Source organism: Schistocerca gregaria, chromosome 10 (assembly GCF_023897955.1).
Source record: "Schistocerca gregaria isolate iqSchGreg1 chromosome 10, iqSchGreg1.2, whole genome shotgun sequence".
Taxonomy (NCBI): domain Eukaryota; kingdom Metazoa; phylum Arthropoda; class Insecta; order Orthoptera; family Acrididae; genus Schistocerca; species Schistocerca gregaria.
The window spans coordinates 151,333,769-151,350,999 of NC_064929.1; the positions used below are offsets into that span (position 1 = coordinate 151,333,769).

Consider the following 17,231-nt stretch of genomic DNA (forward strand, 5'->3'; position numbering starts at 1 on the left):
CGAATTGCGTGTCCACGACTTTTACTTTGGTTACATATGTAGGCTATATAACAACATACAGTCGGAAAATGTAATTTTTGGAACAATTGTTCTTTTTTTTCGAAAGTCTTGGGTTCAAGTTTAAAAATAAAAATTTTTCCATGCATTTCCACTTCGGAGAACTTCGCTTATCAGTCAATACTTGACCCGATTTGGAGAGCGTCATCTGACGGCGCTGGAATAGCTATGACAATTATTTTCCTGCGAGGCATGACAGCCCAAGATAAAGTAGTGCTTGCGCCTGTCTACATTTTAAAGGACGCTAGTACCTATTTACTAACTTTTCTTTCATATATTGCGTCTCTGAAATTATGCCGGTAGCAGATGGTGTCGGAGAGCTTGGCGTTGCCTTTGCATCGCCTTCTTTCCAAATGGAGTCCTCTTCGTAAAAAGGAATGGCGATACGGTCTTAGTCAACTCTATTTCAAGTGGTGTCCTTTTTTCTAATTCAGTTTTTAATGAACTTTCGGCGTACTCGTAAGAACACTACTGTCCATTAAAATTGCTACACCAAGAAGAAATGCAGATGATAAAAGGGTATTCTTTGGACCAATAAATTGTACTAGAACTGACATGTGATTACATTTTCATGCAGTTTGAGTTCATAGATCCTGAGAAATCAGTACCCAGAACAACCACCTCTTGCCGTAATAACAGCCTTGATATGCCTCGGCATTGAGTCAAACAGAGCTTGGATGGCGTGTACAGGTACAGCTGCCCATGCAGCTTCAACACGATACCACAGTTCATCAAGAGTAGTGACTGGCGTATTGTGACGAGCCAGTTGCTCGCCCACCATTGACCAGACGTTTTCAATTGGTGAGAGATCTGGAGAATGTGCTGGCCAGTGCAGCGGTCGAACATTTTCTGTACCCAGAAAGGCCCGTACAGGACCTGCAATATGCGGTCGTGCATTATGCTGCTGAAATGTAGGGTTTCGGAGGGATCGAATGAAGGGTAGAACCACGGATCGTAACATATCTGAAATGTAATGTCCACTGTTCAAAGTGCCGTCAATGCGAACAAGAGGTGACCGAGACGTGTAACCAATGTCACCCCATACTATCAAGCTGGGTGATACGCCAGTATGGCGATGTCGAATACACGCTTCCAATGTGCGTTCACCGCGATGTCCAAACACTGATGCGACTATCATGATGCTGTAAACAGAACCTGGATTCATCCGAAAAAATGACGTTTTGCCATTTGTGCACCATCGCTCGTTGAGTACACCATCGCAGGCGCGTCTGTCTGTGATGCAGCGTCAAGGGTAACCGCAGCCATGGTCTCCATGCTGCTGCAAACGTCGTCGAACTGTTTGTGTAGATGGTTGTTGTTTGCAAACGTCCCCATCTGGTGACTCAGGGATCGAGACGTGGCTGCACGATCCGTTACAGCCATGCGGATAAGATGCCTGTCATCTCGACAGCTAGTAACACGAGGTCGTTGGGATCCAGCACGGCGTTCCCTGTTACCCTCCTGAACCCACCGATTACATTTTCTGCTAACAGTCATGGGATCTCGACCAACGCGAGCAGCAATGTAGCGATACGATAAACCGCAATCGGAATAGGCTACAATCCAACCCTTATCAAAGCCGGAAACGTGATGGTACGCATTTCTCCTCCTTACACGAGGCATCACAACAACGTTTCACCAGACAACGCCGGGCAACTGCTGTTTGTGTATGAGAAATCGGTTGGAAACTTTCCTCATGTCAGCACGTTGTAGGTGTCGCCACCATTGCCAACCTTGTGTAAATGCTCTGAAAAGCTAATCATTTGCATATCACAGCATCTTCTTCCTGTCGGTTAAATTTCAAGTCTGTAGCACGTCATCTTCGTGGTGTAGCAATTTTAATGGTCAATAGTGTAGATTCGTCTAATAGGACCGCTTTCGAAAGGACTGGATGTCTAGCACAGTTCTTAAATCTGTTATTAAATTCTGTAATTAGCTTAAGCAGAATGTTCTTTGCTATTTCCGTACTTAAATTCATATATAAATTGTCAAATCAGCGCAATGCTATCAATGGGTGCTAGCACCTTTGAAATTGGCACTTGCGATTGCGAGGACATTTCTTGTGTAAATTGTTTCAAAGACCTTAAAATTTTAAGAACTTCTGGTACAGATATCCATTCAGTTTAAGGAGACTTTTCACAGGATTGTGGAGAAGTCCAAGCACCTCTTCAAAGGGGTTCTTGTCGAATAGAAGTCGTTTCCATCAGTGTGCTGTTGGACCTAGTAGCAACGTTCTGCTCGTGCACCAAAATTAAGTTTTTATAGACATTTTACTTCTGTGGAAGTATTCTACGATATTTCCTGTTTTGTATATTTTCTTTGCTCTTAAGTCCCGAATGCACTATTAAATTGAGTATGCGTGACACAAGACACATGTTCACAGCCCACTAATCGAATCGCTCCTTTCATGTTAGGGGCATTTCTGTAACACAAACAAATATTTTATCTTGTACTTCCTACTTACATAATAAATTACATAATTCCATTTTAATATAGTCAGCTGTATTCCGCTCATAACGTTCAATGCAGACTTGAGTTTCCAATTTACGAGGTAGTGGACTGTAACTGCCTGATGTATACGATTGCCCGAGACGTCCAGCCATCGTTAGTGACGGAAACGCGTGTCTCACTTTCCAATTCGTCTTTTATTTTGCACTCTTACATACTGAGCATCCTGTAATGTGCTCAAATGAACCTTGATAGTAATTTACAATAGGGCTCCAAATGCTCAACTAAAGGTTTGAAGTCAGCACCTTCAGTCACAGAAAACGGTTGCAAATCTTTAATTACTATTTTAAAAATTATTTTCTCTTTTAGCACTTAAGGGTTTTTTGATAAATGTAGCAATGGTTGTTTGTTGTTGTTGAGGCTGAAGTTTCAATGAAGGACCTTCACTTCTTGATGTAGACGGAACTGGCATTTCAGAAGAAAATTCTCGGACTTCTTGGGATCTGGTGGGCTCTAGCGGATCTGATGAAATTATAACTATGGTTTCGTATGATGATCGATATTTTTTGCGAGATTTTTTGAAACCGCCTATCACGAAACATAAGGTATGGCAAAATCACACTTTGCCTTATCATCGGCAACTCCGGTGAAAACGTTCCACAATTTACTTCTTTCCTCGTCCATTGTAAACTGCACGGAAGAGAACAATACAGAACTATTAAACAGGGGTCATAACTAGGGAAAACGTTTAAACACTGTTCCTGCACCGTATCTTGGAGGCTTGGCCCGAAGTTCGCTCATGGAATGTCAGAACCAATCGGAACGTTTAGTGACGACTGTCACCTGCTTCCCATTGCCGCCAATGTGTCCAATCATACAGGGTGGCGCACGAAATGTGTTACCATTTTGTCATTGAATATAAACTTTATTTTCAATACAATCTGAATGGAAAATATACTACAATGAAGGGCCGGCCATGGAGATTTGTTCTAACTCAGCACATGCTCAATATGTCCACCATTTCGTTTCTTAACTTCCTTTAAACGAACACTGAAGTTAGTGATTACTCTACGGCACATGTCTTCCGTAATTTCACTGCAAGCTTGAAGTCTTCTGAGCTCCATTAAATCACGTGGACGTTTCGGGAAATTTTTTTCCTTTCGGTACCCCCAAAGAAAAAAGTCACATGGATTGAGGTCTGGACTATTAGGGGCCAATTTTATCTGTCATTGAAGCGACCTGGAAACCTGAGTCAAATGATCCGCATGTCGAAATGCTCGTGTAAAAACTCGCAACACAGTGTTTGCAGTATGTGGCCTTGCTCCATCTTGCATGAACCACTGCGTGTTGAAGGGCAAGATAGTAGCAAGAAGCTGTGGAATGGAGCTATTGCGAAGCATGCTCAAATAACGCTCGCTGTCCACAGTTTCTTCAAAGAAAAAGGGTCCAATAAGTCAGTGGCTGGAAATTGCTGCCCACGCTGTAATCCTCGGAGCACATTGTTGTCGTTCATGAGGCACTTGTGGGTTTTCAGTGGCCCAAAAGTGTACATTTTGTTTGTTAACCACACCGTCTAAATGAAAATGCGCCTCGTCTGAAAACCAGACGTTGTTGGGAGTTTCTTCCCTATCCTCCGCCCACTGAGCAAACAGTACTCTCTGCTGCTTGTGTTCTTCAGTGAGCTTCTGTGCATCTTGTATGGGAACATATAGAGGTCACTTTTAAGAATGCGTTGAACGGAGCGTCTGGATATACCCAGTTGCACGGCTGCCTTGCTACACGATTTCCTGGGACTTCTCTGTACAGCAACTCGTACCGCTTGAATATTCTCCGGCGAACAAAAAGGCTTAGGCCGAGGTCGCTTCGCTTCCAATACTGTTCCTTTCTGTACAAATTTATCGTACAATCTGAGGATGGTCTTCTTGCAAGAGATCCATCGTGTGTTAAACTGTTGTCGAAAACGCCTCTGAGTCACAACAAGGCTTTTCGTTTCATGAAAAAGTAACACAATTGCTGTGTCGTCAGTCATTCATTGTCAGCCATTGCTGCTTACTAGTCTCCTAGCGGCAGTATCGTGAATTACACTCATTTCTTAACTCATTTGTTTTTCCAAGCTCTGCTGGTACTGCTGTAGAGATCCCAGCAGGATATCTAATGTGCGGTCGTAAATTGTGAAAGAAGCAATTGGTAACACATTTCGTGCTCCACCCTGTAGTTGTGACATTACATTTGCGGGCTGCACGACTATTATGCTGTGTTTTGTGACATTAACATTTAAAATAATGTCGACATGAGTGAAAAAAATATCACATTTGATGATAACAAGTCTTTTATTCTTTTTATACATCTTTTTTATGCTAGATGAGATAAGAAAACGAATAATAACTGTTAAACTGAAACATTTGCAAGTAAACAAAAAAACGAGTGTTTGCATTAAATGTGACCTGCAGCTCATTAATCTGCAAACACAGACCAAGAAGTAAGATATAAAATATCTTATAACAAATAATAACCCTCTAAATCATAGAGCTACGCACTTAAAAATCGACAAAAAAAGTCTATATAAATTACTCGTCTCACAATATTAACACAGAATATTCCAATTCTAAATGTTGTTGTTCTGGTCTTCAGTCCTGAGACTGGTTTGGTGCAGCTCTCCATGCTACTCTATCCTGTGCAAGCTTCTGCATCTCCCGGTACCTACAGCCTACATCCTTCTGAATCTGCTTAGTGTGTTCATCTCTTGGTCTCCCTCTACGATTTTTACCCTCTACACTGCCCTCCAGTACTAAATTGGTGATCCTTTGATGCCTCAGAACATGTCCTACCAACCGATCCCTTTTTCTAGTCAAGTTGTGCCGCAAACTCCTCCCCAATTCTATTCAACACCTCCTCATTAGTTACGTGATCTACCCATCTAATCTTCAGCATTCTTCTGTAGCACCACATTTCGGAAGCTTCTATTCTCTTCTTGTCTAACCTATTTATTATTCTAAATACAATATTTTAATTGAAACTAAATTTACGCAACAACAAAGCTTGAACAACACAGATCATATTCTCTAAACAGCAACTACTGAACCCATGCGCGCGTACCCGCAAATCTTCCGAAAACGGGCGACTAGAACCGAACGAGCCGAGCCGAATAATCAGAAAGATTCCAGAAAAATCAGTATTTATTAAATATGATGAAATACTTAACTAAAATAATGCCTCCTCTTGTGAAACGTCCAGTCAATTAGACGTTTGAAATTGTTACAACTCCTCTAAAGTATTAAAAGTCCTGTGACTGTGCCCCAGAGTGATGCCTACATAGAGTCCAGAGCTGGCCTACGATGCCTAAGTGTCGGAAACGTCGGACAAACACTGTAGCTTCAAGACTCGTAGGTAACTGGGGACTGTACATGACTCGGCGCAATGAAGAGAACAGTCTGCTGTAGTTCAGTGCTCCGGTATTTAACGAAGCTTCGACTAATCGCTAACCACATACTTGATGCTCACGGGTTGGCAGCTACGGCCCCTGAAGTTCAGTGCTCCGGTATTTAATGAAGCATCGACCAATCGCTAACCACACACTTGATGCTCGTGTGTTGGCAGGTGCCGCCCCTGTAATTCAGTGCTCCGGTATTTAACTAGGCAACAGCCACACACTTCATGCTCATTGGTTGGCAGCTACGGCCCCTGAAGTCTTCGGTATTTAACAAGGCATCGACCAATCGCTAACCACACACGCGATGCTCATGGTTTGGCAGCTGTGGCCCCTGTAGTTCAATGCTCCGGTATTTAACTAGGCAACAACCAATCACTAACCACACACTTGATGCTCACAGGTTGGCAGCTAGGGCCCCTGAAGTTCAGTGCTTCGGTATTTAACAAGGCATCGACCAATCGCTACATCTACATCTACATCTACATCTACATGACTACTCTGCAATTCACATTTAAGTGCTTGGCAGAGGGTTCATCGAACCACAATCATACTATCTCTCTACTATTCCACTCCCGAACAGCGAGCGGGAAAAACGAACACCTAAACCTTTCTGTTCGAGCTCTGATTTCTCTTATTTTATTTTGATGATCATTCCTACCTATGTAGGTTGGGCTCAACAAAATATTTTCTCATTCGGAAGAGAAAGTTGGTGACTGAAATTTCGTAAAAAGGTCTCGCCGAGACGAAAAACGTCTATGCTGTAATGACTACCATCGCAACTCGTGTATCATATCTGCCACACTCTCTCCCCTATAACGCGATAATACAAAACGAGCTGCCCTTTTTTGCACCCTTTCGATGTCCTCCGTCAATCCCACATGGTAAGGATCCCACACCGCGCAGCAATATTCGAACAGAGGACGAACGAGTGTAGTGTAAGCTGTCTCTTTAGTGGACTTGTTGCATCTTCTAAGTGTCCTGCCAATGAAACGCAACCTTTGGCTCGCCTTCCCGACAATATTATCTATGTGGTCCTTCCAACTGAAGTTGTTCGTAATTTTAACACCCAGGTACTTAGTTGAATTGACAGCCTTGAGAACTGTACTATTTATCGAGTAATCGAATTCCAACGGATTTCTTTTGGAACTCATGTGGATCATCTCACACTTTTCGTTATTTAGCGTCAACTGCCACCTGACACACCATACAGAAATCTTTTCTAAATCGCTTTGCAGCTGATACTGGTCTTCGTATGACCATACTAGACGGTAAATTACAGCATCATCTGCGAACAGTCTAAGAGAACTGCTCAGATTGTCACCCAGGTCATTTATGTAGATCAGGAACAGTAGAGGTCCCAGGACGCTAACCACACACTTGTCCGGTATTTAACGAAGCATTGACCAATTCCAAACCACACACTTGATACTCATGGATTGTCAGCTGCAGCCCCTGTAGTTCAGTGTTCCGGTATTTAACAAGGCATCGACCAATCGCTAACCACAGACTTGATGCTCAAGAGTTGGCAGCTGCGGCCCCAGGTGGACCACGGTGTAGTTAATGCAGCCAACCCATACAGCTGCTGCTCTACGAGTGTTTTGAGCGCGCCTTATCGATTGTCGTGCGGTGTTCTCTGGAATTGTGAGTACGGTCACCAGAGCCACATTCCAATATAAGCATACTCTGTATTGGTTGCTGTTGCAGAGATCGTATCGATAATCCGCGTAAACGGAACATCTTTATGAGTAACGATTTAGCACTTCGAGTTACTCAGTACAGAATATATACGGTTTGTTATAGGTCTGTTTATGGTCTTCAAAGCCTCGTGTTTTTTGTGATGTGTTACCACATAAAAAATTAGCAGCAGCAATACTAAACCTTAATCCGATTCTGACTCTTGATTTTACTTCTTTATTCTTCGTATCTTCTGGCTTTTCTTTTTGCGATTTTTTGTACTAAATATTATTCCATTGTTATTGTGTCTTTCTGAGCTTCTGTTTCTTGCTTCAGTTTTCTTTTTCGATTCTGGGAACCGCTAAGTTTTATTGCAGGCTTTGATGTGGTCTAAATGAAAAACGAATTTTTGTTATGTAAATTAAGGTATTACTTTTGGACTGCACAACAACAATAAATAAAGTATAAAAAGGAGAAATTACTCCATTGAAAACTGCAAAAAATTTAGAAATAAAATTTTTATATTTTCTATCTCTTCAGTTATTTTATTGAACATTGTTACAACAACTTCAATTATATACTGTTCACTGAATAATAGCTTCGTCGATTTGATGTTAAAAAATGCAATGCACACGGCTCATGAAAATGCAGCATTTTTCAAAGCCGAGGCCTCGTGGGCTAGAGACAGTGGTCACGTATGTGTGAGTTGTATTTCCGTGAATATATATATATATATATATATATATATATATATATATATATATATATATATATATATATATATATGTGTGTGTGTGTGTGTGTGTGTGTGTGTACACTTCGGAAGAAGGAATTTCGGACGAAAGCTTATTTGTTTATCCGTCTGTTGTGTCCGTCTGCGACTCAACATTTTGCTAACGGCTATGTGGCGAGTAGAAATCTGCCCTTTTCATAATATTGCAACTTGTCTTATAACATGTTTGACGGAATGACGGTACACTACACCAGACAATGCATTTATGATTGAATTTGCCTTGCTTAAATTGTAGTCTAAATCATTTGTCATAATAACTCCTAGGAAAAGACAGATTGGTTCTTACCATAAGAAAGAAACGTTAAGTTGCAGACAGATAGAATTGAAAGACACATATATGCGTCGTTATGGTAAATAGCAATCTGTCTGTTCCTACATTGTTGATATTTGTACCTGAAATTTTCACGTTCGCTCAACTTCTGTGTATTACTAAACAAGTGAGCTAATATACTACTATTTGTTGAGATGTCACCTAGCAGCATTATATCAAAACTGACCCAACTTACAGGTAAACATTGTCGGTTCTCCAGTTTTCCCCCGCTCCCCAATTTCCCGCAGGTAGGAGTCAATGAAGTCCCGCATGTAGTCATCGGAATAAGTCTGCTTGTGCTCTTCGATATGTTGCTGTATAAAAATGAAACAAAAAAATACACATACACCATAGTGAGAAATATGGTAAAATAAAACACAGGCTCCATCAGACGACAAAAATATTCAAATATACTGAACAAACTAGTGATTCAACAATGGATAATTATTACCTGCATTTAAATAAAAGTCTGGTAGAGGAATGAATCTTTCATTCTGCAGTGGAATGTGCTTGTTTTGAAAGTTCCTAGCAGTTTGAAACTATGTGCTTGAGCAGAAGTCGAACCCAGAAGCTTGTCTTCCCGGCTAAGCTGTCCAGGTACTACTCAAGACCGGAAATAAAATCGTGATGGCGAATTGTCAGTTGGCTCTGTCATTACGTGCAAAAGGCAAGGCTGCAGGCTGGGATACAGTTCTAGTCTGCTAGGGAGTTTCAAAAGTTAGTTAGCCACTCAAACGCATCACCAAAATTCTCTTACTACACTACTGGCCACCAAGAAGAAATGCAGATGATAAACGGGTCTTCATTGGACAGATATATTATACTACAACTGACATGTGATTACATTTTCCCGCAATTTGGGTGCATAGATTCTGAGAAATCAGTACCCAGGACAACCATCTCTGGCCGTAACAATGGCCTTGGTACGCCTGGGTATTGGGTCAAACAGAGCTTGGATGGCGTGGACAGGTAGAGCTGCCCATGTAGCTTCAACACGATACCACAGTTCATCAAGAGTAGTGACTGGCGTATTGTGGCGAGCCAGTTGATCGGCCACCATTGACCAGACGTTTTCAATTGGTGGGAGATCTGGAGAATGTGCTGGACAGGACAGCAGTCGAACATTTTCTGTATCCAGAAAGGAAGTGTAGAGAACCTGCAACATGCCGTCGTGCATTATCATGCTGAAATGTAGGGTTTCACAGGGATCGAATGAAGGGTACAGCCATGGGTCGTAACACATCTGAAATGTAACGTCCACCGTTCAAAGTGCTGTCAATACGAACAGGAGGTGACCGAGACGTGTAACCAATGGCACCCCATACCATCACGCCGGGCAATACGCCAGTATGGCGATGGCGAACACACGCTTTCAATGTGCGTTCACCAAACACGGATGCGACCATCATGAAGCTGTAAACAGAACATGGATTCATCCGAAAAATTGACGTTTTGCCATTCGTGCACCCAGGTTCGTCGTTGAGTACACCATCGCAGTCGCTCCTGTCTGTGATGCAGTGTCAAGGGTAACCGCAGCCATGGTCTCCGAGCTGATAGTCCATGCTGCGGCAAACGTCGTCGAACTGTTCGTGCAGATGGTTGTTGTCTTGCAAACGTCCCCATCTGTTGACTCAGGTATCGAGACGTGGCTGCACGATCCGTTACAGCCATGCGGGTAAGATGCCTGTCATCTTGACTGCTAGTGATACGAGGCCGTTGGGATCCGGCACGGCGTTCCGTATTACCCTCGTTAACCCACCCATTCCATATCCTGCTAACAGTCATTGGATCTCTACCAACGCGAACAGCAATGTCGCGATACGATAAACTGCAATCACGATAGGCTACAATCGACCTTTATCAAAGTCGGAAACGTGACGGTACGCATTTCTCCTCCTTACACGAGGCGTCACAACAACGTTTGACCAGGCAACACCGGTCAACTGCTGTTTATGTATGAGAAATCGGTTGAAAACTTTCCTCATGTCAGCACGTTGTAGGTGTCGCCACCGGCGCCTACCTCGTGTGAATGCTCTGAATAGCAAATCATTTGCATATCACAGCATCTTCTTCCTGTCGGTTAAATTTCGCGTCTGTAGCACGTCATCTTCGTGGTGTAGCAATTTTAATGGCCAGTAGTGTACATCATAACTCTGCAATTCACAATTAAAAGTCTGGCAGAGCGTTCATAGAACCACCTTCAAGCTATTTCTCTACCGTTCCCCTCTCGAACAGCGCGTAGGAAACACGAACACTTGTATCTTTCCTTGCGAACTCAATTTTATCTTATTTTATTATGAGGAACATTTCTCCATATGTAGGTGGGCGCCAACAAAGTATTTTCACACTCTGAGGAGAAAGTTGGCGACTAAAATTTCATGATAAAATTCTGTCCTCAACGAAAAACGCCATTGTTTTGCAATCCCAATTCGCGTGTCATATCCATGGCAGTGTTTCCCTTATTTCGCGAAAATACAAAACGAGCTGCTCGTCTTTGAACTTTTTCGATCAATTCTATTTGCTGTGGATCCCACACCTGACAGAAATCATCCAGAAGAAGGCGGGAAAGCATAGTGTAAGTAGTATCCTTAGAGGACCTGCTGCATTTTCTAAGTGTTCTACAAATAAATCACAGTCTTTGGTTTGCTTTCCACACAACATTATCCATGTGATAGTTGCATTTTATGTTATTAGTAATTGTAATCCCTAAGCGTTTAGTTGAATTTACAAAGTCAAAACCACTACTTAACTTAATGGTGTACGCTCCGCCTCTCACCGGCCTATGTTTGATGGGCCATGGCCCATCGAACATAGGCCGGTGTGAGGTGGAGCGTACACCATTAAGTAGTGGTTTTGACTTTGTACATATGTACTGTTTGTGTTTTCCTTTTCATGGCCCATCGAACATAGGCCGGTGTGAGGTGGAGCGTACACCATCAAGTTGAGTAGTGGTTTTGACTTTGTACATATGTACTGTTTGTGTTTTCCTTTTCTTTTTCGTTTATAAATGTATAGCTATGGTGTTCTTTTAATCATCGACAAAGGTCTTCTTAGGCACTTGTGCGGTTTATTGTTGTTCTGAAGAAGGTGTAGTTATGTACGCCGAAACCTAGGTTAACACTAGGTGCTTTTTTCGCAATCGAGGCGGGTTTTTAGTTTTTTAATAGATTCTTTTTTCCTTTGGAATCTACCTGTGTCGCCTAAAACCTGCACCCATGTGCCAATGAGCACTGGTCATTGGTTGGTATCTTGGCCGTTTGTGCAGCTAGTGTGAGGAAAGGCGCAGGTAACCAATGACAACGAGAAATTACGATTTGCTTTTCGCGCTGAGACCGATTTTTTTTTTCTGTCTAGAGGTTGCTTCAAGACGTTAGCTTTAATCGCCATAAAGAAAGCGGTCTTGATGTTAGTTCTGCTGCAGATTGTTGGCCGTCGTTTTCTACCTAGGTTGTGGTTAACTTAGGACTTGAGTTTAAGTTGAGGGCTACAAAACTCGTCTGCTGCAGTTCAGTCACTGTTCTCTTGAAATCAGCTGTCAACAGAGTATCTCGCATTTCCGACATAACTCGCAGCGGACGCTTCCAATATTGCTCCGCCTTACACTTCAAGAGCATTTGTGAAGTGACCCACCATGTTTGTGTGTCACATAAGCCGTGCGGTTGCCGACAACCGATGTGGCAACACTGTAGCAGCATGTGACAAATATCAGCTCTCAAGTAATTTTAATGGACTATAATGTGCAACTTGGGTAAAGTGCCCCCAGGAGAAGCCGTGCTCACCTCCAGGAAGAGGCGCATCTTCTCGGAGCCCTCGATGTTGTCCTTGTAGCCGGAGAGTCGCGGTGCCAGCCACGCCAGCCAGGAATGCAGTGTGAGGAAGCCTCCTGTGGCATCGCTGGACCTCTGGAACTGCATTGCTGCATGCCCCAGATGGCGCACCGTAGCATCTGCAGAGCGCGGCAACCGCGCACCCGTGTACACGGACAACAGCGCGTTCACGAAGACTGGCAAAAGGACGTCAGGGAGCAGCACGCTACGCGCTCCTGACGACGGCCGCACCACCACCTGCCGAAACATCACAGAGTGTCACTTGTACCATTGTGGGAGACACGCCCAGATTGTTTTGTTCGATAGTAACACATATAAGAAAGACTTATCTGGGCGTGTAACATTAGCTGACATGGTCATGCTGTGTGGGTACTTTGAACGGCTGAAAGCAATGGGAAACTACAGCCGTTACTTTTCTCAAGGCCAGTCAGCCCTACTGTATAGCTTAATGATTCTGGAGGTGAAATAGTCCCCATTCATACCTCTGGTCGAGGACTACTCAAAAGGCTTTCATAGAAGAAGGCTATCAACAACCATAATTTTACCTAAAATTTTGTTATTTAAGGGAGGTAGGACGTCAAACGGGCCGACTTGGAGCAGGAAGGCATCACAAGACATTTTAATTTCCAGTGTCTATACTTTTACAAATAAATTAATAAAACTTTGTCAGCATCACCAGGAAGGATTCACACTCATTGCAGTGTAAGTTCGAAAACATAACAAAATAAATTTTTTTGCTTGTGAGACTTCATCATATTTTCACTTACTAATGGCTGCTGTTGCTATAGGTACACTTTTCTTCATAAGTTAGAGAGATTCTTCGATGAGTTTTGCACAGCGTAATACCATGCTTACAGGTGCATGAAACTCTAGAATTTATTTAATTTATGAAAAAAACGAATCAGCTGTTGTATTTTAAACTTCATGTTTAGAAAAAACACAAATTTTGTAGTTAATTACCTCAATTTTTACCACAGTTTTTAATATATTTGGAAAATTCTAGAGTTTCATACACCTTTAAGTATGGTTTGTATGCTGTGCAAAATTCATCGAAGAATCTCTCTTATTTATGAAGAAAAGTGTACCTGTAGCAACAAATGCTGCCATTAGTAAGTGAAAAAATGATGAAATTTCACATGTAAAAAAAATTATTTCGGTATGTTTTACAACTTCCACTGCTAAGAGTGTGAATTCTGATTCCTTCCTGGTCATGCTGACAAGGTTTTATAAATTTATTTGTAAAAGTATAGACAGTAGAAATTGAAATGTCCTGTGGCGCCTCTCCTGCTCCAAGTCGGCCCATTTGACGTCCTACCCCCTTAAGCAACCATCTGAACGCTTCATTAGTGTCATGTGTATGACCCTTTTGACATACACCTTCTAATAAAACTGCTAGCAATTGTTGTCATTAACCAAAAATTAGGTTAATGAGGGCAACAACCACTATCAACAGACCAGTGTTCACTGTCTGCTTGCCGGGGGGTCTCATCCGAGATGTGGAGGAGGCCCTACCGGCGGCGATAGAGAGCACTGGGTGCACCCGACTGCAAATTGTTTCTCATGTCGGCACCAATGACTCTTGCCGTCTGGGTTCAGAGGTCATCCTCAGTTCGTACAGAAGGTTGGCGGAGTTGGTGAAGGCGGAAAGCCTCGCTCGCGGGGTGGAATCAGAGCTAACTATTTGTAGTATCGTTCCCAGAACCGATCGCGGTCCTCTGGTTTGGAGCCGAGTGGAAGGCTTAAACCAGAGGCTCAGACGATTCTGCGGAGAGCTGGGGTGCAAATTTCTCGACCTCCGCTATCGGGTGGAGATATGTAGGGTCCCTCTGAATAGGTCAGGCGTGCACTACACGCCGGAAGCGGCTACGAGGGTAGCGGAGTACGTGTGGAGTGCACATGGGGTTTTTTAGGTTAGAGAATTCCCTCCCTAGGCCCGACAAGACGTCTCCTGAGACGCGGCAAGGCAGGAGTAGGCAAAATGCAACAGGGAATAACAATATTAATGTGCTAATAGTAAACGGCAGGAGCGTCTATAGAAAGGTCCCAGAACTGTTCTCATTAATAAACGGTCACAACGCCCATATAGTACTAGGGACAGAAAGTTGGCTGAAACCACATGTAAACAGTAATGAAATCCTAAACTCAGATTGGAATGTATACCGCAGAGACAGGCTGGACAGTGAAGGGGGAGGCGTGTTTATAGCGATAAGAAGTGCAATAGTATCGAAGGAAATTGATGGAGATTCGAATTGTGAAATGATTTGGGTGAAGGTCACGGTTAAAGCAGGCTCAGACATGGTAACTGGATGTCTCTATAGGCCCCTGGGCTCAGCAGCTGTTGTGGCTCAGCACCTGAAGAATAATTTGGAAAATATTTCGAGTAGATTTCCCCACCATGTTATAGTTCTGGGTGGAGATTTTAATTTGCCGGATATAGACTGGGAGACTCAAACGTTCATAACGGGTGGCAGGGACAAAGAATCCAGTGAAATACTTTTAAGTGCTTTATCTGAAAACTACCTTGAGCAGTTAAACAGAGAACCGACTCGTGGCTATAACACATTAGACCTTCTGGTGACAAACAGACCCGAACTATTTGAATCAGTTAATGCAGAACAGGGAATCAGCGATCATAAAGCTGTTACTGCATCGATGATTTCAGCCGTAAATAGAAATATAAAAAAAGGTAGGAAGATTTTTCTGTTTAGCAAAAGTGACAAAAAGCAGATTACAGAGTACCTGATGGCTCAACACAAAAGTTTTGTCTCAAGTACAGATAGTGTTGAGGATCAGTGGACAAAGTTCAAAACCATCGTACAATATGCGTTAGATGAGTACGTGCCAAGCAAGATCGTAAGAGATGGGAAAGAGCCACCGTGGTACAACAACCGAGTTAGAAAACTGCTGCGGAAGCAAAGGGAACTTCACAGCAAACATAAACATAGCCAAAGCCTTGCAGACAAACAAAAATTACGCGAAGCGAAATGTAGTGTGAGGAGGGCTATGCGAGGGGCTTTCAATGAATTCAAAAGTAAAGTTCTATGTACTGACTTGGCAGAAAATCCTAAGAAATTTTGGTCCTATGTCAAAGCGGTAGGTGGATCAAAACAAAATGTCCAGACACTCTGTGACCAAAATGGAACTGAAACAGAGGATGACAGACTAAAGGCCGAAATACTAAATGTCTTCTTCCAAAGCTGTTTCACAGAGGAAGACAGCACTGTGCTTCCTTCTCTAGATTGTCGCACAGTTGACAAAATGGTAGATATAGACGACAGAGGGATAGAGAAACAATTAAAATCGCTCAAATGAGTAAAGGCCGCTGGTCCTGATGGGATACCAGTTCGATTTTACACAGAGTACGAGAAGGAACTTGCCCCCCTTCTTGCAGCGGTGTACCGTAGGTCTCTAGAAGAGCGAAGCGTTCCAAAGGATTAGAAAAGGGCACAGGTCATCCCCATTTTCAAGAAGCGACGTCGAACAGATGTGCAGAACTATAGACCTATATCTCTAATTTCGATCAGTTGTAGAATTTTGGAACACGTATTATGTTCGAGTATAATGTCTTTTCTGGAGACTAGAAATCTACTCTGTAGGAATCAGGATGGGTTTCGAAAAAGACGGTCGTGTGAAACCCAGCTCGCGCTATTCGTCCACGAGACTCAGAGGGCCTTAGACACGGGTGCACAGGTAGATGCCGTGTTTCTTGACTTCCGCAAGGCGTTTGACACAGTTCCCCACAGTCGTTTAATGAACAAAGTAAGAGCATACGGACTATCAGATCAATTGTGTGATTGGATTGAGGAGTTCCTAGATAACAGAACGCAGCATGTCATTCTCAATGGAGAGAAGTCTTCCGAAGTAAGAGTGATTTCAGGTGTGCCGCAGGGGAGTGTCATAGGACCGTTGCTATTCACAATATACATAAATGACCTGGTGGATGACATCGGAAGTTCACTGAAACTTTTTGCAGATGATGCTGTAGCGTATCGAGAGGTTGCAACAATGGAAAATTGTACTGAAATGCAGGAGGATCTGCAGCGAATTGACGCATGGTGCACGGAATGGCAATTGAATCTCAATGTAGACAAGTGTAATGTGATGCGAATAGATCCCTTATCATTTAGCTACAAAATAGCAGGTCAGCAACTGGAAGCAGTTAATTCCATAAATTATCTGGGAGTAGGCATCAGGAGTGATTTAAAATGGAATGATCATATAAAGTTGATCGTCAGTAAAGCAGAGACTGAGATTCATTGGAAGAAATCCTAAGGAAATGCAATCCGACAACAAAGGAAGTAGGTTACAGTACGCTTGTTCGCCCACTGCTTGAATACTGCTCAGCAGTGTGGGATCCGCACCAGATAGGGTTGATAGAAGAGATAGAGAAGATCCAACGGAGAGCAGCGCGCTTCGTTACAGGATCATTTAGTAATCGCGAAAGCGTTACGGAGATGATAGATAAACTCCAGTGGAAGACTCTGCAGGAGAGACGCTCAGTAGCTCGGTACGGACTTTTGTTAAAGTTTCGAGAACATATCTTCACCGAAGAGTCAAGCAGTATATTGCTCCCTCCTACGTATATCTCGCGAAGAGACCATGAGGATAAAATCAGAGAGATTAGAGCCCACACAGAAGCATACCGACAATCCTTCTATCCACGTACAATACGAGACTGGAATAGAAGGGAGA

At 42.9% G+C, this 17,231-nt stretch overlaps 1 protein-coding gene across 1 annotated transcript in view; it reads right to left on the minus strand.

Annotated features, from left to right (window-relative positions):
* Positions 1-17,231, minus strand: part of LOC126293176 (probable cytochrome P450 304a1) — a 97,554-nt gene that overhangs the window by 30,374 nt on the left and 49,949 nt on the right. The window contains exons 4-5 of the mRNA XM_049986274.1: positions 12,492-12,776; positions 8,909-9,026 (exon numbers count right to left, since the gene is read on the minus strand). Of these exons, the coding sequence (XP_049842231.1) occupies positions 8,909-9,026; positions 12,492-12,776 (403 nt within the window). The remainder of the gene's footprint in view (positions 1-8,908; positions 9,027-12,491; positions 12,777-17,231) is intronic.